This window comes from Mus musculus, chromosome 5 (genome assembly GCF_000001635.26).
Source record: "Mus musculus strain C57BL/6J chromosome 5, GRCm38.p6 C57BL/6J".
Classification (NCBI taxonomy): domain Eukaryota; kingdom Metazoa; phylum Chordata; class Mammalia; order Rodentia; family Muridae; genus Mus; species Mus musculus.
The window spans coordinates 130,492,903-130,519,624 of NC_000071.6; the positions used below are offsets into that span (position 1 = coordinate 130,492,903).

The 26,722-nt window shown below is 44.2% G+C and overlaps 1 protein-coding gene across 9 annotated transcripts in view; it reads left to right on the forward strand.

The window, feature by feature from the left end:
* The window catches only part of Caln1 (calneuron 1), a 476,922-nt gene that overhangs the window by 123,499 nt on the left and 326,701 nt on the right, over positions 1–26,722 (forward strand). For all 9 annotated transcript variants that reach the window (XM_006504369.3, XM_006504367.3, NM_181045.1 and 6 more), the window contains one exon: positions 13,162–13,286. In XM_006504369.3, coding sequence (XP_006504432.1) covers positions 13,162–13,286 — 125 coding nt within the window. The remainder of the gene's footprint in view (positions 1–13,161; positions 13,287–26,722) is intronic.

The window sequence follows — 26,722 nt, forward strand, 5'->3', positions numbered from 1 at the left end:
CCTCCCTCCCTCCCTCCTTCCCTCCCTCCCTCCCTCCCTCCCTCCCTCCCTCCCTCTGTCCCTCTCTTTTTTCTGGTCTCTTCCTCCCTGTCTCTCTCCCTCCTTCTTTCCTTCCCTCCCTTCCCTTCCCCAACTCCCATCATCCGAAATCTGCTTAGCCTTAAGAGCAGCATTTTTGAGATGTTTGCAAAGGAATGAGTATTTTTGAGGTTTTAGTCCCGGCAGACTGACATTTTAGTAGAATATGGTAGGATATAATTATAAAAAATTTCAAAATCAAGACAACCACAGAACATCCATCCAAACAGCCCCCTTTGTCATGACCTTCCAGTGCTTGCCCGAATCCCTCATCTCCAGAAACCTGGTGTTCACACCTGTCCTCTCATCATGGTGGCACACATGCCCTCCTCTATGTCCCATTGGCATGCCTCTTTGTAGCCCAGAGTGTGCCATCATCAACCCAATATGTTTGTGACATTTTCCCCTTTGCATCCTATCTTGTAGGATCCTTAGTAAAAGATTTCAGGTTTAGGGCTCAAGGGGAACACCAAGACAGAATTTTAAATAAGGTAATTCTAAGAGATTATAATGTCACAGCCAGCCAGCATCTTGGTAGGGGCTGTGAGGAGGGTTCAGGCCTATGTGGCAAGGTACGAGCCACTTATAGACTGTAGAGCAGTGAGTCTCAACCTTCCTAACGCTGCGACCCTTTAATACAGTTCCTCATGTTGTGATGACTCCCAACCACAACATTATTTTTGTTGCTACTTTATAACTGTAATTTTGCTACTGTTATGAATCATAATATAAGCTGGGCAGTGGTGGTGCACGCCTTTAATCCCAGCACTTGGGAGGCAGAGAAGCAGGCGAATTTCTGAGGCCAGCCTGGTCTACAGAGTGAGTTCCAGGACAGCCAGAGCTATACAGAGAAACCTTGTCTTGAAAAACCAAAACCAACCAACCAACCAGAATCATAATGTAAATATCTGTGTTTCCTGTTGGTCTTAGGTGACCCCTGCAAAAGGGTTGTTCAGTGCCCCCTAAGGGGTTGTGACCCACAGGTTGAGGAATACTCCTTTAGAGGAAGCAGGAGGTTTGATGCCATTTGACTGATGGGGACTCTATAGTATATGCTTGCAGTAGGCTTCCCATGATTCCTGGCTGGAAGGGGTGAGGGAGGGAACCTGTTAGCTTGGACCTCTGTGCAGAACAGCTATTTGGATGAGGAGGGCAAGGTAATGGAAAACCTGTTTAAAAGGAAGTGCCTCTGGCTCACACTTGGTAAATAATCACCAATTATACTTAGTAGCTTTCTATGCCATATCTTATTTAATATCTTCAACGATGCTTCCCCTTACACATCAGAGACAAGGCTTATAGATGTCCTAAGACAACCTACAAAACAAATTTCTTACTTGTTCCTGTGCTAAAATACTTTGACCAAAAGCAACCTATGGGAGAAAGGGTTTCTTTTAGTCCATGATTCAAGGGAACAGGAGCTCAAAGCAGCTGCTCACACAACACACACAGTTCAAGGAGTCACTTCCTTGTTGCTGTCCAGCCTCCTCTCTCCTTTTCTGAAGTCCACAACCACTTGCTTGGGATGGTCCCAACCACAGGTAAAATGAGTCTTCCTACATCAATGAACACAGCCAAGATAACCCTTCACAGACATCCTGAGAGGCCATTCTCCTAGGTGATTCTGGGGTCTGTCAAGTTGATAGTTAACAAGAATTTACCTGGCTAATAAAGACCCACATAGCCCTCAAGTATAACAGCCTCTGAACAATAAAATAATGTGTGTGTGTGTGTGTGTGTGTGTATGTGTGTGGTGGCTACAGTAGTGGGGTATGTGTGAATGTGCATATGTATGTGTGAGTGCTCATGTGTGTGTATATGTATATACATGAGCTTGTATGTGTATGTATTTATGTATGTGTGTATGTGTGTTATGTGTGTGAGTGCATGTGACTATGTATGTGGTGTATGTGATCTCTGTGTGTAAGCACATGTATGGTATGTGTGTGAGTGTGTGTGAGTATATGTGTATAGGAGTGGAGTGTGTGTGAATGCTTGCTATGTGTGTGTATGTGTGTGAGTGCATGTGAGTGTATGTGAGTATGAGTGGTGTGTGTGTGTGTGTGTGTATGCGCCAGTGAGTCCTTGGCCTCCATTGGTTTCCACCTGGGATTACAAATATGCCGATGCACCTTCATTTTTTTTTTTTTTGTTGTTGTTGTTGTTTAAGATAGGTTCCGAGGAGTGAACCCAGGTCCTCTTATTTGCAGGCACTTTACCAATTCAGTCATCTCCTCAGCCCCATAATATTGTCTTGGACCAGAAAATTCTGATTTTTTTAAACTATGAAACCATACTGTATTATTTGATTCCTCTTTCTATAACAGTATATCTTAGTCTGGGTAATTCATATATGATGGAAACATAGCTTACATTTGTAGAGTCCAGGAAGTCTAAAATCCAGGAGCCAGAGGATTTGGCATCTGGTGGGCACTGGTCTCTGTTTCCAAGATGGCACCTTGATGCTTTATCATCTCGCTGTGTATGTGGGCACACACACTAATGAGGGAGAGAGAGAGAGAGAGAGAGAGAGAGAGAGAGAGAGAGAGAGAGAGAGAGAGAGAGAGAGAGAGAGAGAGAATACAAACAACCAGGTTTCTTCTTGGATGCTCTACACCTTATTTTTTTTAAATTGGATATTTTATTTATTTACATTTATTTTCCTTTTTTTTATTAGATATTTTCTTTATTTACATTTCAAATGTTATCCCCTTTTCTAGTTTCCCCTCTAAAAATCCCATATCCCCTTCCCCCCTCCCCCTGTTCACCAACCCATTCACTCCTGCTTCCTGGTCCTGGCATTCCCCTATACTGGGGCATAGAACCAAGGGCCTCTCCTCCCATAGATGACCAACTAGGCCATTCTCTGCTACATATGCAGCTAGAGCCATGAGTCCTACTGTGTGTTTTCTTTGATTGGTGGTTTAGTCCCAGGGAGCTCTAGGGTTTCTGGTTAGTTCATATTGTTGTTCCACCTAGGGGGCTGCAAACCTCTTCAGCTCCTTGGCTACTTTCTCTAGCTCCTTCATTGGGGGCCCTGTGCTTTGTCCAATGGATGGGTGTGAGCATCCACTTCTGTATTTGTCAGGCACTGGGAGAGCCTCTCAGGAGACAGCTATATCAGGCTCCTGTCAGCTAGCTCTTGTTGGTATCTGCAATAGTGTCTGGGTTTGGTGGCTGTTTATGGGATGGATCCCCAGGTGGGGCAGTCTTTGGATGGTCACTCCTTCAGTATCTGCTCTGAACTTTGTCTCTGTAACTCCTTTCATGGGTATTTTCTTCCCCCTTCTAAGAAGGATCGAAGTATTCACACTTTGATCTTCCTTCTTCTTGAATTTCATGTGTTTTGCAAATTGTATCTTGGGTATTCTGAGCTTCAAATGTTATTCCCTTTCTCGGTTTCCCCTCTGCAGACCACCTATCCTATCCCCTCTTACCCTGCTTCCATGAGGGTGCTCCTCCCACCCACCCACTCACTCCTACCTCACTGCCCTAGCATTCCTCTACACTGGGGCATCAAGCCTTCACAGGAGGACCAAGGGCCTCCCCTCCCATTGATGCCAGGTAAGGCCTCTTCAGCTCCTTCAGTCCTTCCTCTAACTCCTCCATTAGGGTCTCTGTGCTCAGTCTGCTAGTTGGCTGCAAGCATCAGCACCTGTATTGGTCAGGATCTGGCAGAGCCTCTAAGGAGACAGCTGTATCAAGCTCCTGTCAGCAAGCACTTCTTGGCATTAGCAATAGTGTCTGTGTTTGGAGTCTTCATGTGGGATGGATCCCCAGGTGGGACAGTCTCTGGATGGCCTTTCCTTCACTCTCTGCTCCACTCTTTGTCCCTGTATTTCCTTTAGACAGGAGCAATTTTGGGTTAAAATTTTGGAGATGGGTGGATGGCCGCATCCCTCAACTGGGGGAGGGGAAGGGTGCATTCCTAACCTATGGCTATGGTCTCAATAGGTTCTCCCTCCCCTTTATGAGATATTTCAGCTAATGTTATCCCCATGGGGTCCTGGGAGGCTCTTGCTTTCCTGGCATCTGGGACTTTCTGGTTATTACCCATCCCCATTTCCAGTTCCCCATCCCCCATTGCTACACACCTCTGTTCGATTTCCTGACCCTCTTTGTATATCTCCTCCATCTCCTCCCTTATCTGATTCTTCCGCTCTTTTTCCTTTCCCTCTCTTCTCTTCCTCCCAAGTCCCTCCCACTCTCTACTTCCCTTGATTATTTTGTTCTCCCTTCTAAGTAGGACTGAAACATCCACTCTTTGGTTTTCCTTCCTTTTGAGCTTCATGTGATCTGTAAGTTGTATTGTGGGTATTCAACACTCTTTGCCTAATATCCACTTATCAGTCAGTACATATCTTGTGTGTCTTTTGTGACTGAGTTATCTCACTTAGGATGATATTTTCCTGATCCATCCATTTGCCTGCGAATTTCATGAAGTCATTGTTTTTAATAGCTGGGTAATACTCCATTGTGTAAATGTACCACATTATCTGTATCCATTCCTCTGTTGAGGGGCATCTGGGTTCTTTCCAGCTTCTGGCCATTATAAGTAAGGCTGCTATGGACATAGTGGAGCATGTGTCCTTATTACATGTTGGAACATCTTCTGTGTTTATGCCCAGGAGTGGTATTGCTGGATCTTCTGGTAGAACTATGTCCAGTTTTCTGAGGAACTGCTAGACTGATTTCCAGAGTGATTATACCAGCTTGTAATCCCATCAGCAATGGAGGAGTGCTTTTCTTTCTCCACATCCTTGCCAGCATCTACTGTCACTTGAGTTTTTGATCTTAGCCATTTTGACTGGTGTGAGGTGGAATCTCAGGGTTGTTTTGATTTGCATTTCCCTCCTGACTAAGGATGTTGAATATTTCTTTAGGTGCTTCTCAGCCATTCAAGTTTCTTCAGTTGAGGATTCTCTGTTTAGCTTTGTTCCCCATTTTAAAAATAGGGTTATTTGGTTCTCTGGAGTCTAACTTCTTGAGTTCTTTGTATATATTAGATGTTAGCCCTCTATTGGATGTAGGATTGGTAAAGATCTTTTCCCAATCTGTTGGTTGCCATTTTGTCCTATTGGCAGTGTCCTTTGCCTTACAGAAGCTTGCAATTTTATGAGGTCCCATTTGTTGATTCTTGATCTCAGAGCTTAAGCCATTAGTGTTCTGTTCAGGAAACTTTCCCCTGTGTCAAGGCTCTTCCCCACTTTCTCTTCTATTAGATTCAGTGTATTTGGTTTTATGTGGAGGTCCTTGATCCACTTGGACTTGAGCTTTGTACAGGGAGATAAGAATGGATCAATTTGCCTTCTTCTACATGTTGACTGCCAGTTGAACCAGCACCATTGTTTGAAAATGCTGTCTTTTTTTCACTGGATGGTTTTAGTTTCTTTGTCAAAGATCAGGTGACCATAGGTGTGTGGGTTCATTTCTGGGTCTTCAATTCTATTCCATTGATCTACCAGTCTGTCACTGTATCAATATCATACACTTTTTATCACTATTGCTCTATAGTACAGCTTGAGGTCAGGGATGGTGACTCCCCAAGATGTTCTTTTATTGTTGAGAATAGTTTTCACTATCCTGTTTGTTTGTTTTTTGTTATTCCAAATGAATTTGAGAATTGCTATTTCTAACTTTATGAGGAATTGAGTTAGAATTTTGATGGGGATTGCATTTTTTAAGATGGGGTTTCTCATGGAACCTAGAACTCACTGGTAGCTAGGCTGGCTGCCCAGTAAGCCTCACAGCTCTTCTGTCCCTGCCTCCCTGGCACTGTGATTATAGAAGCGCTGCTGTGCCCAGTCATATCTCCCCCATTTCTTCTTTTAAGAAGACACATGAGTTCTGGGACGCGAACCCAAGCTTCCTTCTGCATTTGCCCGGTAAACTCTGAATGAGCTGAACATTTCCCCAGCCTAAGGCCTTCCCTCTTAGTACTTATTGTTGGCTGTGAGGTTGAAGCATGCAAGTCAGGAGGGATCACATCCATTCAAGCCACAGCCCTGACTCTAAGGCTGGGCTCTTACCTTTGCTTCTCTGCATAAGGATGCACCTTTACGTTTTAACTTTAAAGTGAAATTTGACTTTACTTATGGATTATAGTTGTCTTCTTGGCCAAGGAGAGCATCCTAAAGCCTGGGTTTCCTCAGGCATCTGGAGTGAAATTCAGTCCCTCACAGCAGCAGCTGCTTTGTGGTTCCTCGAGCCAACATTCTTCCTGCACTTGAATATTGTTTTAGTTTTATTACCATGGATGGTCCGGTCATGAATGCGGTTTTAATTATTGCTACGGGTGATGTATTCATTAAGTTTCATTCCCACTAGTCTCTGAACATTCTGGGTGCAAACACTAAGGGACATGAACGTGTACCTAATTGGTGAGCTTCTTTTGTTTCTATCAGAGACAAACTATATTGTAGTCACAAGCCTGATTCCCTGGTGATCACTTTTTTGGGCACAAAATACTTGTGCATTCTGGGGCTGATGCTCGGATGTGGATTTGATCCTGTATTATTCACTTTTCTGTTTGCTCCTAAAAAATAATGAACAGAAGTCATGGAAGGAAGGGTAGGTTTATTTTGGCTCTCAGCCTTAGGGTGCAGGAGGCACAGAGGCAGGACTGTGAGACGACTACTCCCATCCCAACCTCAGTCAGAAGGCAAGGGAAGACTGGTGGTGGTACTCAGCTTGCTTACTCCGCTGTATTTGGTACAGAACCACACTCCAAAAGGATGGTGCTGCCTGCATTCAGGATGACTCTTTCCTCCTCAACACAGTCTAGAAACTCCCTCACAGATGTGCCCAGGGGTTTGTTTCCATGGTGATTCTAAATCTCATCAAGTTGACAAAGAAGATGAACCATCAGAGATAAATTCAACTGAGTCTGTCAATCTCCCTCCCCTCCTCTCTCTCTATCTCTTTCTTTCTCTTCCTCCCCACCCCAAGGATGTAATACACTATCTTTATTTCTTTACCTACAAAAAGCTGTGTGGTGAATCTGAAGCTTCAAAGATCCAGGTAAAAGATGATAGTGGGCCATTTCCCAAACACAAAGAAACTCAAGCAATTCATGTTGCTGTGGAAGGAATGCCTTTAGTTTTTGTACAACCCTTAATGAGTCTCGTTCCCATAAAGACAATTAGAGATGATCAGGCAAGATGTCTCCTCAGATTTACAAAGACTTTAATTCGGGATGAAATAGCAGGTACTTAGATCCTGGATTGGGTACCGAGTGACATAGGACTGGAAAACTTAAGGGGCATGAGCAGGGCAGAGGAATCCTTTATTCCAAAGTCTGGTTGAAGTGTCTCACCAGCTGAGAATCAAGAATGCCAGCCCAGTGAGGAGTGAGTATTTTCTGTGAAGGGAGCTAACACACAGGCAACAATCCTTTTGCAGAGAAGTTATTTTCAAATCAGTTTTGAAATAGCAACGAGTCATGGTTAAGGCCTGACCATACAGGGCCTTCAACCTTATTCTGACTCCCTTCCTGGATGTAGAGCTGAGATTCTTCGGAAACCTCTCAAACAAGACTGAGCATTTGTTTACAGTAAGAAACACCATAATACCTACCCCCTCAAAATCCTTAGGACCCTGAGGTTTTCCTTATGGGCTGTGTTCCCACCCATTGGGCATCAGGGACTACCCAATGATCTTATCTAGCAAAAAAAAAAAATTTCTTAGCAGCCCTTTGAGATGTAACTTCAGAAGCCACCAAAGCCAAAGTCATGTGTGTGGCTACTATGAAGAAAGTCATCTCTGGGGCTCTCTCTGGAGAAGACCATGCCTATGCCATTGTGTGTGTGTACTCACCTCATCCTAATGGAATTTAGTGGCCTAAATCCTAGGTAGAAAGCCTAGACCTACATTATGTCTCCTGCCCCATTGCTGTTGACACTGGTAGCAACAATAACACCCTCTAAAATCACCATCCAGGGTGCCATGGGGGGACTTCTTTTTACTTAAAACTATATATATATATATATATATATATATATATATATATATGTGTGTGTGTGTGTGTGTGTGTGTGTGTGTGTGTGTGTGTATGTGTATGTGTATATGTTGTATATGTATATGTATATGTATATGTATATGTTGTATATGTAGATTTATGCATACCATGGCATGTGTGTGGAAATCAGATGATGACTCGGGGGGAGTCAGTTTTATCCTTCCACAATGTGAGGAGCTGGGGTTTGAACTCAGGTCATCAGGCTTGTCGGCAAGCACCTCTAGTTGCGGAACCATCTCATTAGTCCCAGGGTGGCCCTCTCTTCCCTTTGAAAGTGAGTCCAGTGTTCTGGCATCGCTGCCTGGCCATTTACAAAGTTCCTATTGGAGAATCACACTATCAAGTTTTTTAAAGATGCCAGCCCCCATTCTCATAAATGATTGAAGCAACTTTATAATTTTGTGATTGGCTGTTATCCTGAAATACAAGTGGCTTGAAAACCGCAGGTTGGACAACCACAAGCTTCAGCCCATTCTCCAGTGACAATGACACATGCCTGCAAGAGTCAGGTATGGGTTACATTTCTACACAGTCCTAATTCATATACCTGATTTTCTCTGTGACTCCTGATTGTTCTGAAAACTAACTTAGATGACAGAAAAGAATATTTTCCAAGGAAAGAGGTCTTGTCCTTTTATGTGTGCTGTGTGACTTTTCCTAGGGAGAAATACACAAATGTCCATTTGCTCTAGATGTGGCACCATGACATAGGAAAGTAATGCTTACAATGCAAACCTAGCTTGTGAGCCGATGAGCTTATTAGGGTTAATTACTGGAGCACAGATGGACCATTCCTTACAGCAGTTTGAGTGACTCACAGATTAGCTGCATCACCTCAAGGTCCTGTCTGCTACGGTTGACCACTTCATGGAGTGAACCCTCTGGGGTGCCCTCCTCCTCTATACCCCAGCATCTCCCAAGACCGTGTGCCGCTGGGGTGCAGGAAGGAATAATGATTGGAACCCCAACTGAGGGTCATGTGACTAGCCCTTCACTCTTTACATTAGCCATTCCATTACCTTAGCCTTAGCTGTTGCTGTTTTGCTGGGCTTATATTATCACCATGACAATGGGTCAAGCATCGTGTAGGTATCATGGCAGGCTCTGCTCTGTATCCTGCGATGATCATGCCTGGAGGAAACTGCCTCCACATACAATATCTATGGTTAGATCTATGGAAGACTGGTAATATTCAGTGATGACATTTCCTTGATAACTACCAACAGCATGCCTTCTCTGTATTAATTTTAAATTGTGTAAATATTTATATGTGTGTATGTCCATGTGTTTGCAGATGTGTGGTGTTCCTGTGTGCATGTGGAGGCTTGAAGTCAGTCTTAGTTTTCACTGAGATGAGGCCTTTCACTTTCTCTGGAACTCCCAGATTCAGCCAGGCAGACTCCAGCAGTAAGTCTCAGGGGTGCAGACCGCCTTCACTTTCCCAACTCTGGGGTTACAGACATGTGCTTTTAGGTACACTCTAAGGACAGAACTCAGATCTCCATCCTCTGCCTTCTTACCCTGCCCTTTGCAGTCCTCCCATGGCTATTTGGTTTGCTAGTGATGCACAGAGTGAAGGGAGGCTGACAGTCGGCTCCAGCCTCATCCGTATGTCTGTTTTAGCTTTTGGAGCCCAGAGCTTTGGTGAGGGCTGTCCCAGTTGCTATGATGAGTGAACAGCACCTCTGATAGAAATAGAGAAGTCAGGAAGCGCAACCTATTTTGTGGGAAGATGATTAATTCAGTTTTAGACAGTTTGAATTTGAAAAGAGCGTTTGGCATCCGGATGGAAGTGCCTGATGCTTTAGCTGGGGCTGCGGAATCTAAATAACTCGCTGGCGCCCGAGTTGCTGAACTGTTTTATTTTTTCCCTCCAAGTGGCTTTGTGCTCTGGTCAAGTCTTCCTCTTAGGGATTTCATTGTTTGGCTCTACAGCAGCTCCAAGCTGATGCAGCCTCCTCAATGACATGTCTTAGACTTGAAGGGGTAGGGAGAGGGGCTGGCTGGCTGGGTCTATCACTTGGTCCTGTTAGAGGGAGAAGATGACAGGAGAGTGGTCCCTGGTGCTGGACAGTACTCATGTGCCATGGTCAGGGAAGGTTGCTCTTTTCTAGAGTCTTCTCCTCCCTTCCTCTTTCTCTTCCTACTTGTTCTCTTTCTCTGCCTCTTCCTCTTCCTCCCTCTTCCTCCCTCCTCTTCCTCCTCCCTTCTCTTCTTCCTCCCTCCTCCTCTTCCTCCCCCCTCTCCTCCTCCTTCCTCTGCTCTTCATCTTCTTCCTTTTCTTTCCTTTTCTTCTTTTTTCTCTTTGCTGCTTCTTGTCCTTCTTCCTCCTTTCTTCCCTTTCTTTATCTCCTTTCTCTTTTTATTCTTTATTTCATTATAGAGCCCCAGCTAGTCTTGAATTTGCTAGGTAGCCCAGGCTGGCTTCAAACTACTGATTCTCTAGAATCTCAGATGACTTCATACCCCAGAGCGCTCAGATCACATGCTGGTCCTGATTTGGATGTTCTTTTTCAAGTGAGCAAGGTCTGAGGGCTTTGGACAGTAATTCTTGGGGATCAACATTGAGTTGTCTGTTTTCTCTTTTCTGTGTACTTCAGAGAGGATCCAGAGGTTAACTGTGCAGATGGTAAGCTTTAGTACCAGAAAGGATTCTACAGGTGACCTCCCCAGAGAGTGGCAGATGCCTGGGAAAGCATTCCTTTCCTGTAGGACCAAAGCCCCCAGCTTGTGCTGGAAGGAGATTACTCTTTCTACCATGTGGTTTAAATAAACATCTTGTAGTAGATCTGTATATGTTGGGGGGAGAACTTGGTGTGTGCATGCACGTGAGTGCATGAGTGTGCATGTGTGCATGTGTGTGTGTGTGTGTGTGTGTGTGTGTGTGAGCACACACACACACACACACACACCAGAGGAAAACCTTGGGTTTTGGACCTCAGGAGTCATTCATCTTGTCTTTTGAAGTAGAGTCTCTCTCACTGGCTTGTGCTCCACCAAATAATCTAGGCTAGAGAACTCAAGGGACCCACCTCTCCAGTATTGGGATTTGAAGTACACTAATATGTCCAGCTTGTTTTTGTGTGGGTTCTGGGGATCGATCTGAAGTCCTCATGTTGGCAAGGCAAGAACTCTACCCACTGAGCTATCTCTCCTGTGCTGGGAGACTTGCTAAGCCCCAGTAATGGCAGGGGCTTTGGTTGGGCAGATTGTGAATCTAGTCTCGAGGATTCTTTGATCACACTCAAGAGTGACTTAAATTTTGTCATTCTTGAAGCCCCTGAGGTGCTGCTTCCGTTCCTGGGAAGCCATTTCTGAAAGTCACCTCTCCATCTCAGTCAGGCTTCGGGACTGTTTCTTCATCTTGCACGTTGCGACGTGTGTGGGGTTGTAAAAACTTGGGTTTTGGTATGGTGGTGACTCCCTGTAACCTCAGCAGCATCCAGAAGGCTGATCCAGGGAAATCTTTGAGTTCAAGACCAGCCTGGGTTATGTAGTGAGTTTGGGGTCAGCATTGAAACTTAAATTTTATCTTCTTGGTTTGTAGGTGTGTGAAGGTGAAAATGTTTTTGAGTGGACATGCCCATCAGGTGTCCCAGTCATGTCCGTCAGGTGTCCCAGTCATGTCCGTCAGGTGTCCCAGTCATGTCCGTCAGGTGTCCCAGTCATGCCCATCAGGTGTCCCAGTCATGCCCATCAGGTGTCCCAGTCATGTCCGTCAGTCAGGTGTCCCAGTCTATCATTTACTGTCTTATTCCCTTGAGACATGGTCTCTTACTGAACCTGTAACCAGGGTGGCAGCCAGTGAGCTTCTGCTATTCCTTTGTCTCCTCCCCTATCCCCCACATCTTGAAGTGACAGCCACACAAACATGCATTTGCCCAGTTTTTACAAGGATGCTGGAGATTTGAACTCAGGTCCTCATGCTTGCTGAGAGGTAATCTTCCCCACTGGGGTATCTTCCCTGTCCCCTAAACTCTCAATTAAAACGGTTAAGGATTTTGTGCATTGCCTTTCCTTCCTTGAATGTGGTGTGGCTGGGACACCTGCTTTCCCCGCAGAATGTGACCTACTTACAGCTTCACTTGAGCGTAGCCACGATGCCCTGGTGCTGGATAGGTCAACGTTTTCTGGGATGCTCAGGGTTTTCCTACATGAAGTGATAATATTTGAGGCTGAGGGAAAGAGCAAAAGGTGTTTTAATTTGTATGAGATAGCAGTGATGCTGGACCTGCTGGTGTGGGGTCTGTAGTCCCAGCTACTCAGAAGGCTGAAGATGAACTGCAAGATGAAGGCTACATAGTGAGTCCAAGCACAGTCTAGATAATAGAGTGTGTGTGAGGCCAGCCTGGGAAAATTTGTAGGGCTCTGTTTAATGAGAAGAAGGGCTGAGAAACCAGCTCAACTGTAGAATGCTTGCTAGTTATTTGTACAGCAACTAAGTACAGCCCACAGTGCTGCAAAAACAAAACCAAACAAAGGAAACAAGCAAGCAAGCAAACAACAAAACAAATCAAAACAACATGAAAATAAAAAGAAGCAGCTTGGTGTCCTTCATGGTTTTCTGGGGTTTAACAAGGGCATCACAGTTCAAACGTACATTGAAATGGGAGAAATGAGGTGTAAATTGAGGAAAGGGGGACCCTAAAATCAATTAGGAGTTATTCAAGTGATGGGGACCCTGTAAATATCTAAAGTTCCCTTTAGAATATAATTTCACATTCATTCTTTGTGCGTGTGTGTGTGCACGTGTGTGTGTGCATGTGTGTGTGCACATGCATACATGTTGTATGGAGGTACACATGAGTGCAGAGGTCAGAGGGGACTTCCAGGATTGCATTCTTTCTTACCACCCTATGAATCCCAGGGATCACACTCAAGCTGCCAGGCTTAGAAGCAAGTATCTTTATCCACTGAGTCATCACCCCCACCCTAGCTATGTAACTTCGCCATCTGGAAAATAGAGACAGCCCTCTAATGAAATAACGAAGAAGTGAATGAATGAATGAATGAATGGATGAGTGATGATGTTTTTCTCTCCTTCTCCCCCATTCTCTTCGGAACAGGGAAAAGATGCCGTTCCACCATGTAACCGCTGGCTTGTTGTACAAGGGGAATTACCTCAACCGATCTCTGTCTGCAGGCAGTGACAGCGAGCAGTTGGCTAATATCTCCGTGGAAGAACTGGATGGTAAGGAGCTGCCTGGTGGGAGCTTACCCGCCCTTCCTGAAGCCATTTTGGATAACAGAGAATCTGCTTGGGGTGGTGACTGTTGGGAAGCCATTTTGCTCATTGTCAAGCCTAGAGGGCTTCTCATTGGCAGTTAGGGCTAAGTATGGAGTGATGGGAAAGAGTTCAGAGACAATCTTTTGTCTAAATGACATCATTGTGTGGGATGGACCTTGTGGCCTGAAAAAAAAAATCTATGATGAATCTGGTTGCCTTGGATACTGATTGGGAGATAAATTTATTTTTCTTAAAATCTATTGTTGGAATCTTCTTGTGATGGCATATGCCTGTCTACACTCAACTGAGGCAGGGGGATGGAGCGTTGATTAGCTAGGACTAGGTGTGGGAAGGAGAGAGGGAGGCCAGGGTCAGTGTGGACTATTATAATGAGTTGCTGTCTCAAAACAACAAAAATAAAAGACATATTATGGATAGAGTTGGCAGGGTCTATGTAGCCAGAACCATGTTGTTGTCTTTATTGTCTTTTATAGTGGAGTCCATCTGCAGGGGAGGCTTAAGCCCTGTTTATTGCTGTCTCTTGACTTGGGGCCATGGTACTTTGAATGCTGCCCAAGTAAGAATCATCGGGAAGCTTCATCTAGGTGGGAACAGGCAGCAATTATCTTAATTGCCTCCGTTCTTGTGTAACACAGCGTATCCCTGAGTGCCCGGGACAAGGGTTTAGGATGGAAATTTATCCTGGGACTACAGTGCCCAAATTCATCTTAAGATGCTGTCCCATTGGACTTTGGATACAGACACACTCTTATTAAAACACACAGACACCCCCTCCCCCCAACCAAACTGTCTTAGTTAGGGTTTTACTGCTGTGAACAGACACCATGACCCGTTGCACTTTGGATACAGCCACACTCTCATTAAAAACACACACACACACACACACACACACACACACACACACACACACACACACCCAAAACCAAACTGTCTTAGGGTTTTGCTGCTGTGAACAGACACCATGACCAAGGCAACTCTTATAAAGATAACATTAAATTGGGCTGGCTTACAGGTTCAGGGGTTCAGTCCATTATCATCAAGGCAGGGCAGCATCCAGGCAGAAGTGAGGCCAGTGGAGCTGAGTTCTACATCTTCATTTGAAGGGAGCTAGGAGATGACTGGCTTCCAGGCAGCTAAGAGAAGAGTCTCAAAGCCCATGCCCACAGTGACACACTTCCTCCAACAAGGCCACACCTCCAAATAGTGCTCCTCCTGGGCCAAGCATATTCAAACCACCACCACCACTACGACTACCACCACCATCACCATCACCATCACCACATGCACACACACACACACACACACACACACACACACACACGCCAAAAACCCAGAGGGAATACAGACTTCTTAACTAGAGAGTGAAGTTGATTTAGTTGATGACATTTACTGCAACTAAACCAGGATCAGTTTTGCCGAGTGGTTTCTTAATGCTTTTTTTCTTGCTTTACCAGTTTACTACATAAACTTGAGTTTTGCTTTGACTGCAGAGTAGTCACAGCTACTCCAGATGGTCCATGTCTTTGTTTCTCAGTATCAGATCCATGGCATTTAACGTGTGCATATGCGTTCACCAGCACCTTCTTGAGCCAGCAGAGCTACAGTTGCTTGAGTGTGGACAGGAGGTGAGGGAAGCAAAGGTGACAGGCCATCGGTAGATCTTTCTTCTACTACCCATCTTGTTTGCACACTCATTGCAATGTGTGGTTTCCATACAGATGACTTAGAAAGTAGCAGGGACTTGTGGGCTGCATCCATGGCTGAACTAGGAAAGGTTGGCAAAGGTGAGCATTGTTAGGGGTGTAGCTCAGTGATAGAACACTTATCTAGTGTGTAGAAGGTTCTGGGTTTAAGTCTCAGCATTACAGAGAGAAATAGAGTAGAGGGAAAAGGGAGGGAGAGACACATGCACACACACACACACAGACACACAGGCAGACAGACACACAAATACAGACACACAGACACTCACACAGACACACAGAAAGACACAGACGGACACACACATACATACACAGACAGACACAGACAGACAGACACATACACACAGAGACACAGACACAGACAGGCAGACAGACAGACAGACACATACACAAAGAGACACAGACAGACACAGACAGGCAGACAGACAGACAGACAGACACAGATACACACAGACAGACACACAGACAGGCACAGGCAGACAGACACAGGCAGACAGACAGATGGACACATACATAGATACACATTGACACATACAGACAGATACACACACACACACACACACACACACACACACACACACACACACACACACACGAACAGCATCTGTTTACCATATATGATCTCTGAACAGAGGCTGTTGGCCTGAGACACTCTGGGACCTTGTCACCACCTTATTGGTGAAAGGCTGTATAGATGCAGGACAAAGAAACAGAAGAGCCCCACTGTCTCCATAGCAAGCCCAGGTTTGTAACCACAACGGAATGATTCCATGCCTGCATGGTGTCTTAGTCCATTTGAACTGCTATAACAAAACACCACAGTCAGGTTGACTTATAAACCACAGGAAGTGATTTCCCATAACTTGGAAAGCTGGGAGCATAATATCAAGGTGATACCCATGTGTTCTCAACCATCGAAAGGATGAATTAATGCCCTTCGGCCTCTTTTAGAGGAACATTTTAAAGGAACTCTTTTAAAGGAACATCTATGAGGGTTTTGTTCCTTTGATAACCTAACCCAAAGATACCACCTCATTATATAGCTAATATGGATTCCTTATGGGAATTTGGGGAAACACAATACTGAGAATGTAGGAGGAATATTTGGGAGGCAAAGAGGAGCCCAAGCTTTGCCCCACTCTTGGAAGTTTATGAGTGGAATATACAGTATATGAGCATGAGGGAAAACCTTGCTTTTAGGTTTGTAGGACCCTGTGGTGATTTGAATCTCAAATGTTCCCCACTAGCACATTCTTTTAATTTTTCCCTCCCCTCCCTTTCTCTATATTAAATATTTTATTTTGTTTTATGAAATAAAAACACTTATGAAAGGAGCCTGAGTATATGACTCATTAGAGTTATATTATTCCACCGCCCTGCCTCATCTCCTACAGTTAATCCCCCTATCCTTAACAAGCCTTTGTTTCGTAACTGGCCTTTGGATCTAATTATTTGACTACATTTCCATGGACCTGGCTTTCTGTTCATGTTCCCCATCTCATTGGTTTATGTAGTATTTAATTAACTGCAATTACTGCAACTACATAAGCACAACTAATTCTTGGTACATTAATGGGAGCAAAAGCACACGAACAATCACTTAGCTAGAAGTGCCTGCTCAGCAATTTATTGGAAGGCTTCACAGAGAGAAGAGAGAATGTTGATGGTTGAGAAGAAGATGTTGTGGCCTTGGCTTCTTTCTGGTACCTGTATATACATGTGTCAGTGTAGTTTGTATTTTGAGATTCTCTCTCTCTCTCTCTCTCTCTCTCTCTCTCTCTCTCTCTCTGCCTATGTATATATGCATGTGTGTGCAGGTGCCTGTGGAGGCCAGAAGAGGGCACCAGATCCTTAGACTTGGAGGTATAGGTTGTGAGCTGCCCAGTTTTGGAGCTGGGAAGGAACTAAGCTTGGGTCCTCTGAGAGATCAGAAAGTGCTCTCCCGACTCATATATCTTGTTACACAGCTACTTAAATGAAGACATCAAGTCCACATAATCCTAACATTTCTTTTTTTGATGCTGGTGCTTGGTGCTTGGGTGGTTCAAACCCACAGCCTTGAGCATGCTAGGCACCATTGTGGTATTGTACAAACATATAACCCCAATCTGGGGTTTCTACCCCACCTTTAACCATTTAGTTTCTGGAGAAAAGACACACACACACACACAACCTTTATATTTATAATAAGCCTTAATCAACACAAAAGCTGAGCAGATATCTATGTTTTTATGTCTAATTCCCAGCCAATAATCCCATTACATAATTTGTCATGTGTCATTTCGGCTGCTCTTAACTTCAATTAGCCAACCCACATGGCCATTATTTTAAGATTTTTACCCTATGGAGGCTTCGCCTCTATGCACCTTCTTCTCCCCTTCATGGTTCTCCACCAACACCCCCCCCCCCCAAGCCCAGGAACCCTAAACCCTGCTTATGTGTCTTCTGCCCAGCTATTGGCTGTTGGCATCTTTATTCACTAATCATAAATAGCTTGGGGACAAGGTCACATAGTGTCACTTGGATCTATGTGCAAACTCTCATTTCTGGGGCAATCAGGCCTTGGGACTGCACTTAGCCTTCCAATACATAGCAACAGACCAAGCCTCAACACTCTACCATTGTGAGTATGTGCTCTTGCTTACCTTTGCAGGTTCATGCTGTGAGTTTGTATTCTCCATCTGTGGTGCTGTGTTGGGGAGGATGTTTGACCTTTAGTGGGCAGAACCTGCTGGCAGATATAGGTCAGAAGGAATAGGTCACTCAATGTCATCTACCTACTGGTTCCTGTTGTTCCATCTGCTTCATCCTCCATGATGTGAACGGCCTCACTCACCCGCTCCCACTGAGCTCTCACAGTCAAGTGCACTGAAACCCTGCTCTAGGGACATGAAGGCACAGTCCTCTATTATGTTGCATTAGGAACTTGGAGTGTCCACAGTAAGCACACCTGGCCTTAGGAACTGGACAAAGCCATCAGTATGTGTTAGGTAGCTCATGTGTGTGTTTTCTTGAGACAAGGTCTCCTACTGGCCTGGAAATCATCAAGTAGGTTAGGCTGTTCAGCCAGTGATTGCCAGGAGTCCTCCTGCCTCTGCCTCCCCAGGACATGCCACCATGAATTTTTTTTTTTTAAACTTGATTCTGAGGACCAAATCCAGATTGCCATGCTTCTAAGACAAGCACTTCAATGACTGTGCTATGTCCCCAGCCATGTTTTAGGTAACCTTTGAAGAGCTTGAGATTACTAATATGATGAACATTGTAAGACATCTATGGTTTCAACTTTGTTAACAACAACATTAGGCAAGCTCACAACCTGTACAGCCAGTTCCAGGGACCTGGTTCCCTTTCCTTCCTGATAACCATTCACTTAACAATCAAGGATGATTTCTTGGAGTCTTAGAGCAAGCAGCCGAATGTTCTTGCAGTTAAACCGGGCTCTGCTATGGCAACTCTGTATGGCTCTAAAGACTGCTGGCTGGCTTTGGGCCCTTCTTCCCTGCTGTTTCCTATATAGGTTTCCTGCTAAGATCTTCTCAAAGCAACCCGTGCACCATTTTTGGGAAAGCTATAAAACAAACAAGTGTACTGCTGATTCAACCACCAGGCCTGGGCATTCTGAACTGGACCTGAGCGTACCTTTTTAGTAGCTACAAGAGCTGGCAAGAATTGTAAGTACCCTCCAAGTGCAGGTTGGGGGGTCCCTGGGTGAGAGAACCCAGTATTTTATGACCCAAGGCTGACTGGTGAGGATGATGTGTTTGTCCTTCAGGATGGTAATCCAGACTCTCTGCCTGCAGAAGGGCCATTTATTTTCTGATGGAAGATTCATTCTTTTACTTATTTATTTATTTAGCCAAGGTGAACACTGAGCTATGACTCTTCCTGCTTTATTGCAAGCATTCTGGGGCTCTGGGCATGACAGTGTAGATGTGCTCTGAGTTTAGAGCAGACAGGGAGGGTCTGATCACCAGTCAGCCAGCATCAATTCACGATGCTACAGAGTGGATCTTGGGAGAGGCAAGATCCCAATAACTTCCGAGGTATTGTGTAACTGCTGTTTTTGTGGGCTGCCTCATGTGAAAGCTCTCTTATATAGACTCATGTATCCCTAGAAGATAGGTGGCGTGGCACATGGACTTGTTATGTTGGACACTGATAGTCATTATGTCATCCTTTATGAGCCAGCTGTGTTGGCATATTCCTGTTGTTGTTGTTTTTGCTGCTATGAGCATAATACCCAAGGGAACATCTGCAAAAAGAAAAGAGTCACTTGAGATCATAGTTTCAAGTAAAAGACCATTATGTCAGGGCAGGCATGACAGGGCAGAGTAATTAACATCGTGGCACTCAGGAAGTATAGAGAGTGGAACAAGGAAGAACTAGAGATAAGTAACCATAAAGGACCTCCCTCTAGTGAGCTGTTTATGTTAACCAGGTCCTACCTCATGAAGTTTCTAGAACCTTCTTGTCATGGTTAGTTTTAATTGTCAGCTCTACATACCCTAAAATCGTCTGGGAAGATGGCCTGAACGAGAGATTATCTTCCTTGATTTGACCTATGGCTATGTCTGCAGGGATTGTCCTAATAAGTTAATTGATGTGGGAAGACCCAGCCCACTGTAGGTGGTACCGTCTCCTAGGCAGGGGATCCTGAACCGTATAATTGGAGAAATTGAGCTGAGAGTAAGCAGGCAAGTGAGTGTGTGTGTGTGTGCATTCATTGCTCTCTACTCTTAACTGTGATGTGATAAGTATCTGTTTGAAGGCTCTGGCCTTAACCCACAGTGATAACAATGGAACTGTGACTTGCAAGGTGAAATTAGCTCCCCCTTTGCCATAAGCAATTTATTTCCACTGTCTTTTTTTTTATTTTTTATTTTATTTTTATTTATTTTTTAATTTTTATCACAGCAACAGAAATGAAGCAGAAGTTGGTACCAAGAATGGGGTCATTGACGTAATGTTGAGACTCCTGTATTGTTTTTATGCCACCAGCTGAGGACTAAACATTGAATCCAGGAGGAGCCTTTTTGGTTTTGGGCTACATTGCATGTTCAAAACCATAGCAGTTGAGGACCACTCCCTTCCCTCCACCTTCTCACACATAACAGCTGTGGCCTCTTGCTTGGGGGTGGCCACAGAGACAGCTTCCCCACCTAGTTGAACATTGTCACCATTAATAGGATGTCTTTCTTTCTGTATTTTAGCCAAAAGTGTCCTGTCTATGAGTAGAATGTGGGGATAAAAGAGCTACAGTCTACACAGGTCACCTCAGGCTACAGTTCCTTCATGGGAAGTTTCTCTTGCTTCTCTTTGAAGAAGTTCAAGAGAGAATGATACATGGACCTGGCCAAATTGGAGTTGAAAATTACCCAACAAACCTGAAGGATGGATTAGTGGGGACTCTTGCTCTTTCACTTGTTCCTGCCTAGGCATCCATTGTTCCGTGGATGAGTCTACCTTTTGATACTATAACGAGGTTCCTGGAGTTTGTTTTGTATATCCCTGGCATTAGCTCTTTTCTAGTGAGGGCCCTGTGGTGCCTGGCAGTGGAGTGGCAGAAGTCTGTGAAACAAGAGAGGGATCCTGTTAGAAAGTGGGACACCAGATAAAGTCATATTCTTAGACATATGTTACATACATAATGCATGATGTCTTAGTTAGGGTTTCCATTGATGTAAAGAGACACCATAATCAAGACAACTCATAAAGTACAGCATTTAATTGGGGCTGGGTTCAGAGGTTCAGTCCTTTATCATTGTGGCAGGAAGCATGGCAGCATTTAGATAGATGTAGTGCTGGGGAAGGAGCTGAGAGTCCTACATCTTGATTGGAAGGCAGCCTGGAGAAGACTGACTCTTCAGGCAGCCAGAAGGAGGCTCTCTTTCTCCCATAGGACTTTAATGCTTACCCTCACAGTGACACACTTCCTCCAACAAGGCCACACCTACTCTAACAAGGCCACACCTCCTAATAGAGCCACTTCCCCAAGACAAGCATATTCAAACCACCACACGTGACAAAGGAGATTTTCATAAATTATGTTCTAAGTGTCCTCAATAATAGTGACGTCATGTCTTTCTAGAGGTGCTCATGTCTGCTGGGTGGGGCTGGGATCTCCATATCCCCTCTGTAGAAGGCTGTCTCTCTCCTTTCTTCTCTTTCTTTTGTCCTTCCCATCTCCCATGACTGCCTGCTATTCACTCAATGCAGAAGCAATGAAGTTTCCACCTATTGCCTGGAATTAACACTGTGTAGAACACAGTATCCTATGGCTTCAGTTCATCACAGATGAGTTTTCCCCACATGGGCTGCTGACATGGGTTGGGAAGCTGGTGGTCACTGAACTGTCAACTACTCTGTCGATTGGACTGTGACTGCTTGACTTACTGATCTTTGTTTCCTGATGGGGCAAACAACGGCAATGAGCAAACTCTCCCTTCTCTGTGAGCCATGGTGGTTCCAACAGTGGGTGGAAATTTTCTGACACCTTTGGTATTACAATTAGAAAGAAGATTCTTCTGACCTTCTGATGTATGTTTGTGTCTCAAAATGACACTTTTATTATTTCCTTTTAAATTGGATATAAATTAACTATATAAATTAATGGGGTTCAATATAAATATTTTCATGTATCCATATTGTATTTTGATTATATTCAGGCATACCATCCAAAATGAGTGGTGTGTGTGTGTGTGTGTGTGTGTGTGTGTGTGTGTGAGAGAGAGAGAGAGAGAGAGAGAGGGAGAGAGAGGGAGAGAGAGAGAGAGAGCCATTGTGTATTCATGTATGTTTGTGTGGTTGCATATGTGCCTGTGGAGGCCAGAGATCAGCCTTTAGTACCATTCCTTAAATTCTGTCTACCTTGATTGTTGGGATCAAGGTTTTCTACCAGCTAGAACTCACAAAAAAAAAAAACTTGGATGATATCATAGTTAATTTTTGATAACAACACAAATAGACATACCTGGGAAGAAGGAACCTAAACTAGGAATTGTATTGACCTGTGGGTCCACTGTGGGTGGAGCCATCCCTAGGCAGGTGGGTCTGGGTTATATAAAAAAGGTAGCTGAGCAAGCCGTGGGGAGCAAAACAGCAAGCAGTGCTCCTCCACAAACTACTTCAGTTCCTGCCTCCAGGTTTCTACCTTGAGTTCCTGCCCTGATTGTCCTTGATGATGAATTGTTTAAGCTAAGAAAACTTTCCTCTCCAAACTACTTTTGGTTAGAGTGGTTTATCTCAGCAACAAAAGGAAAACTAGACTATTTGGCTGACCGATGAGTCCTGCGGATCCTCCTGTGTCTGCCTCCCCAGGGCTGGGGAATTATAAGTACATCATCTACATGGAGCTTTTTGACATGAGTTCTGGGGATCAAACTCAGGTCCCCATGCTTGCAAGGCAGCTAAGCTTGCTTCCCAACCCCTCTTCATTTCAGATGCATCAATACCTACATAAAAATTTAATATTTGCATTTTTCAAATTTACAGATGCTGAAAACTATAGTGAAAATATAACGAGTCAGTATGTTTCTTTCACCTAAAATTTAAATACTTATCTCATTTTCAATTGTATGTATGCATTGGTATCTTTGTGTATGTGCACATGAGTGCAGGTACCCATGGAGTCCAGAAGAGGGCGCTGGATCCTATGCAACTGCCATTACCGGTGGTAGTGAGCTGGCTTATATGAATGTGAGAAGCAAACTGGGGTCCTGTGTAAATGCAGCAAGTGCTCTTAATCACTGAGCCACCTCTTTAGCCCCTTTCATCTAATTCTTAAGATTCGGAAACATTTGTTTTCTCTTTATTCTGTTCTCTTCACACGCACACATGCACACGCACACACACACACACACACACACACACACACACACACACACACTCACCATCACTCATAGAAGCTAGATACGAGTACAGTGGCCTATGCCCATCATCCCAGCAATTACGAGGCTGAGGCAGACAGATCTCCTAGGCTACAAGACCAGCTTGGACTACTCACTGAGACACTGTCTCCAAATACAAGTTAAAAAGAAGCCCATGGCTTGCTCAACAGTAGAAAACCTGTCTACAGCACATAGTCCAAATTCTTGGTCCTATCCCCCAAGTCCTGAAGACCACAAAGTACTCTGCAGTAATAAACTCATACTCATTCTTATTGTCTTCTGCATGTGTATAGGTAGGGGTTTGAATACATGCCAAGGTGCAAGTATGGAGGTGAGAGGATAACTTGTGGGCATAGATTCCCACTTTTTCCCTTGTGGATCTTGGGAACTGAACTCAGATTGGAAGGCTAGACAGCAAGTGCCTTGACTCACCAAACCTACATGTCTAGTTAGCTTAAAAGCAGAGTTTTTCTTTGTAGCGTTTTTTTTTTAATGTAAACAATTTAGAAGTGACATAGATGACTGACTTTGTCTAAGACTGTCTGTGTAGCATCTGTTAGAACTGGGATTCAAGTGTCACCTGGTTTCAGAGCCCCTTCCCCTCTCTTGAAGCATTTCTGCTCTGAAACCTCCTCCCTGCCTGATGAGGCCCTTCGTGCCTTCCTTGCAACAGGCACACTGCTGTCATGCACATCACTGCCACCCTGGTGACACACAGGTGAACACTGGCTGATTAATCAGACTTCTAGTGGGCGGAGAGATATTTTTAAAGCTCAAGATGAACCCAGCATGCTCCTGACCAGGAACAGAGCACTGTGGGCTGCCCTGGACAGGGATAGGCAGGAAGGAGGTTGGCTTCTCCACCTGAACTGTGACAGCGTCCTCTTCCTATTCAATTGGCCTGTGTTTTCTTATAAAGACAATTTCTACTTTTATTTCTCCTCTTCTTCCTCCTCCTCCTTCTGCCTCTTTCTCTCTCTCTTTCTTTGTGTGTGTCTGTGTTCTCTCTCTCTCCCTCCCTCCTTCCCTCCCTTCCCTCTCTCCCTCTCCCTCCTTTACCCTCCACCCATCCCTTTTTTCTTTCTCTCCCTTCTTCTTTCCCTCCCTCCACCCACCTCTCTCTCTTTCTTCCTTCCTTTCTTTCTTTCTTTCTTTCTTTCTTTCTTTCTTTCTTTCTTTCTTTCTTTCTTTCTTTCTTTCTTTCTTTCTTTCTTTCTTCCTGGTCTAAGGATTATATCCAGGGCTTCATGCATGGTACAAAAGCCCTGCATCACTGATCCACACCCCAAGCCATTCACCGGGGGATTCTAGGTCAGCATTCTATTACTGAGTCCTGTTTTTACTTATTGCTTTGAAACAGAGTCTTACCAGGTTGCTCATCTTGAACTCATGCTGTAGTCCAGGCTATCCCTGAACTTATGATCTTCTTGCTTCAACTTCTTTAGTAGGGTATAATGACGGGCTTGTTATCATTTTACCTGACTATCCTACCTCCATCTCTTAAAAGATTTATTTACTTTATGTGTAATGAATATGAGTATATATGTGCACTGTGTGTGTGTGTGCTTGTACACACATGCACACACATGCACACATGTGCATGCATGCATGCATATGTGAGGTCAGAAGAGATTATCAAATCTCCTGGAACCAGAGGTAAAAAACAGTTGTGAACCACTGTGTATGTTCTGGGTCCTTTGAAAGAGCAACAAATACCCTTAGTCACTGAGCCATACTCTTCTTTTGGTGGTTGACTTAAGGAGCCCAGAGGCGCCTTCTGCATGCCTTTTTTATTTTTATTTTTAAATGGAGACACTTGCCTCTAAAGAGAGGGTCTTAAGGGTCTAAGTGAGAGACCATTGAAGAGAGACATTAAGCGAACACAAAACCTCTTGCCATGAGATGAGAACATGGCAGCTTTTTTTTTCTTCTTCTTCTTCTGAGACGGTGACAGCTCACAAGTCTCTATAAAAGCCACACAATAATTCTCATCTTCCCATTCCTTGTGAGCAGGATGGCTGCATAGGCAGATCTGCTCCTGAGCTGGGGGTTGTGTTCACAGCCATGTCTTTCCTCTCGCAGAGCTTTCCCCTTGGAAGCTTGACTTGCCCAGCCTTGAGGGAGCTGTTCTGTGGAGAGTTGTAGAGTTTTGTTATCACAGGAGAAAAAGGCTGTGCTGGGTAGTTTTATACATGCCAGAGTCATTGGAGAGGAGGACGCTTCCACTGAGAAAATGCCTCAGTGAGGCTGGCTATAGGAAGGCCTCTGGGGCACTGTCTTTACTAGTGATTGATGGGGGAGGGCCCAGTCCATTGTGGGCAGGGCTATTCCTGGACGGGTGGTCTAGGGTTCTACAAGAATGTGGCTGAGCAAGCCATGGGGAGTAAGACAGTAAGCAGCATCCCTCCATGGCCTCTGCATCAACTCCTGCCTCTAGTTTCCTGTCCTGTTTGCACACCTGTCCTGACTTCCTTCAGTGATGAACTGTGATGGAAAGTGTAAGCCAAATAAACAGTTTCCTCTCCAACTTGCTTTTGGTTATGGTGTTTTATGACACTAGTAAAAACCCAAACTAAGTCAGGGGCTATCTCTGAGGTACCTGCTTCTAGGGACAACTCTTAGGAAACATCTGCTGAAGACTCAGAGTTGATCCCCACATCTTGCTTGAGCACGTGCCTTGGAGCTGTGGCCAGGAAGGAGATTTGAGTATTCTCCCACACACTCTGACTCTCTTCATTTGTCATTGGTATTCTCTCTGCTTCCAAAGTGATTGAGGCATCTTATGATAAAAGAGGAAAATCATGGACCACAAAAGCTGTCAGCATCGAAATAGAAACAAAATTTCACATAGAAGCAAGGAGGAGGATAAAAAAGTGACATTCTCCTAAACTTAGTAAGTTTGCTGTGGGGGCTGGAGACATAGATGGCTGAGAGGTTAAGAATGATAGCTGCGCCTGCAGATCCGTCCTGTTCCTAGCTCCCATGTTAGGTGGCTCATAACCACCTGCAACTTCAGCACCAAGGACCCAGCACCACCTTCTTTTGGTCTCTGCAGGTACCCACATGCACCTGTGCGCATGCATATATATATATATATACATACATATATATACATACATATATATACATATACGTATACGTATACATATACGTATACGTATATGTATATGTATACATATATATGTATATATACATACATACACACATATACATACACATATATATGCACTGTATGCATATGTATATATATATATATACACACACATAAATAAAAGTTAATCTATAAAAATAAGTGTATTTTGAAAGAGCCTTAATCTGAGCTCCAACGTTCCAGTGGGTAGAGATACAAAGGTTAACATGAATTACCTTCATTTAAAGACATCCTTAAAGCATTAAAGCAAGAGTTTTCTCATCTGAGTTTTTCATAGATCTCTTTTGTTCTACTGTGAAAACAGCAAGCCTGAGGGTATTTTGTGCCATAGCTTCAGATATAGCAATGATATTTTCTTTTTTGTCTCACTCTTTAGTCTTTGAGGCTGCATGTGTGTGTACCTGTGTATACGTAAGTGCAGTTACCTGTGGGAGCATACAGAGGTCAATGTCAGATGTCTTCCTCCAGTGTTCTCTACCTTACTGTAATTAATTTTACTCTTTGAGTATTTCCCAGATGAATACAAAGTATTTTAATCATATTTACCCCTAACTCCTAGACACCACAAAGTACCCCTCCCAGCTGCTGCTTCTCTTCCTCCTCCTCCTCCTCTTCTCCTCCTTCTCCCCTTTCTCC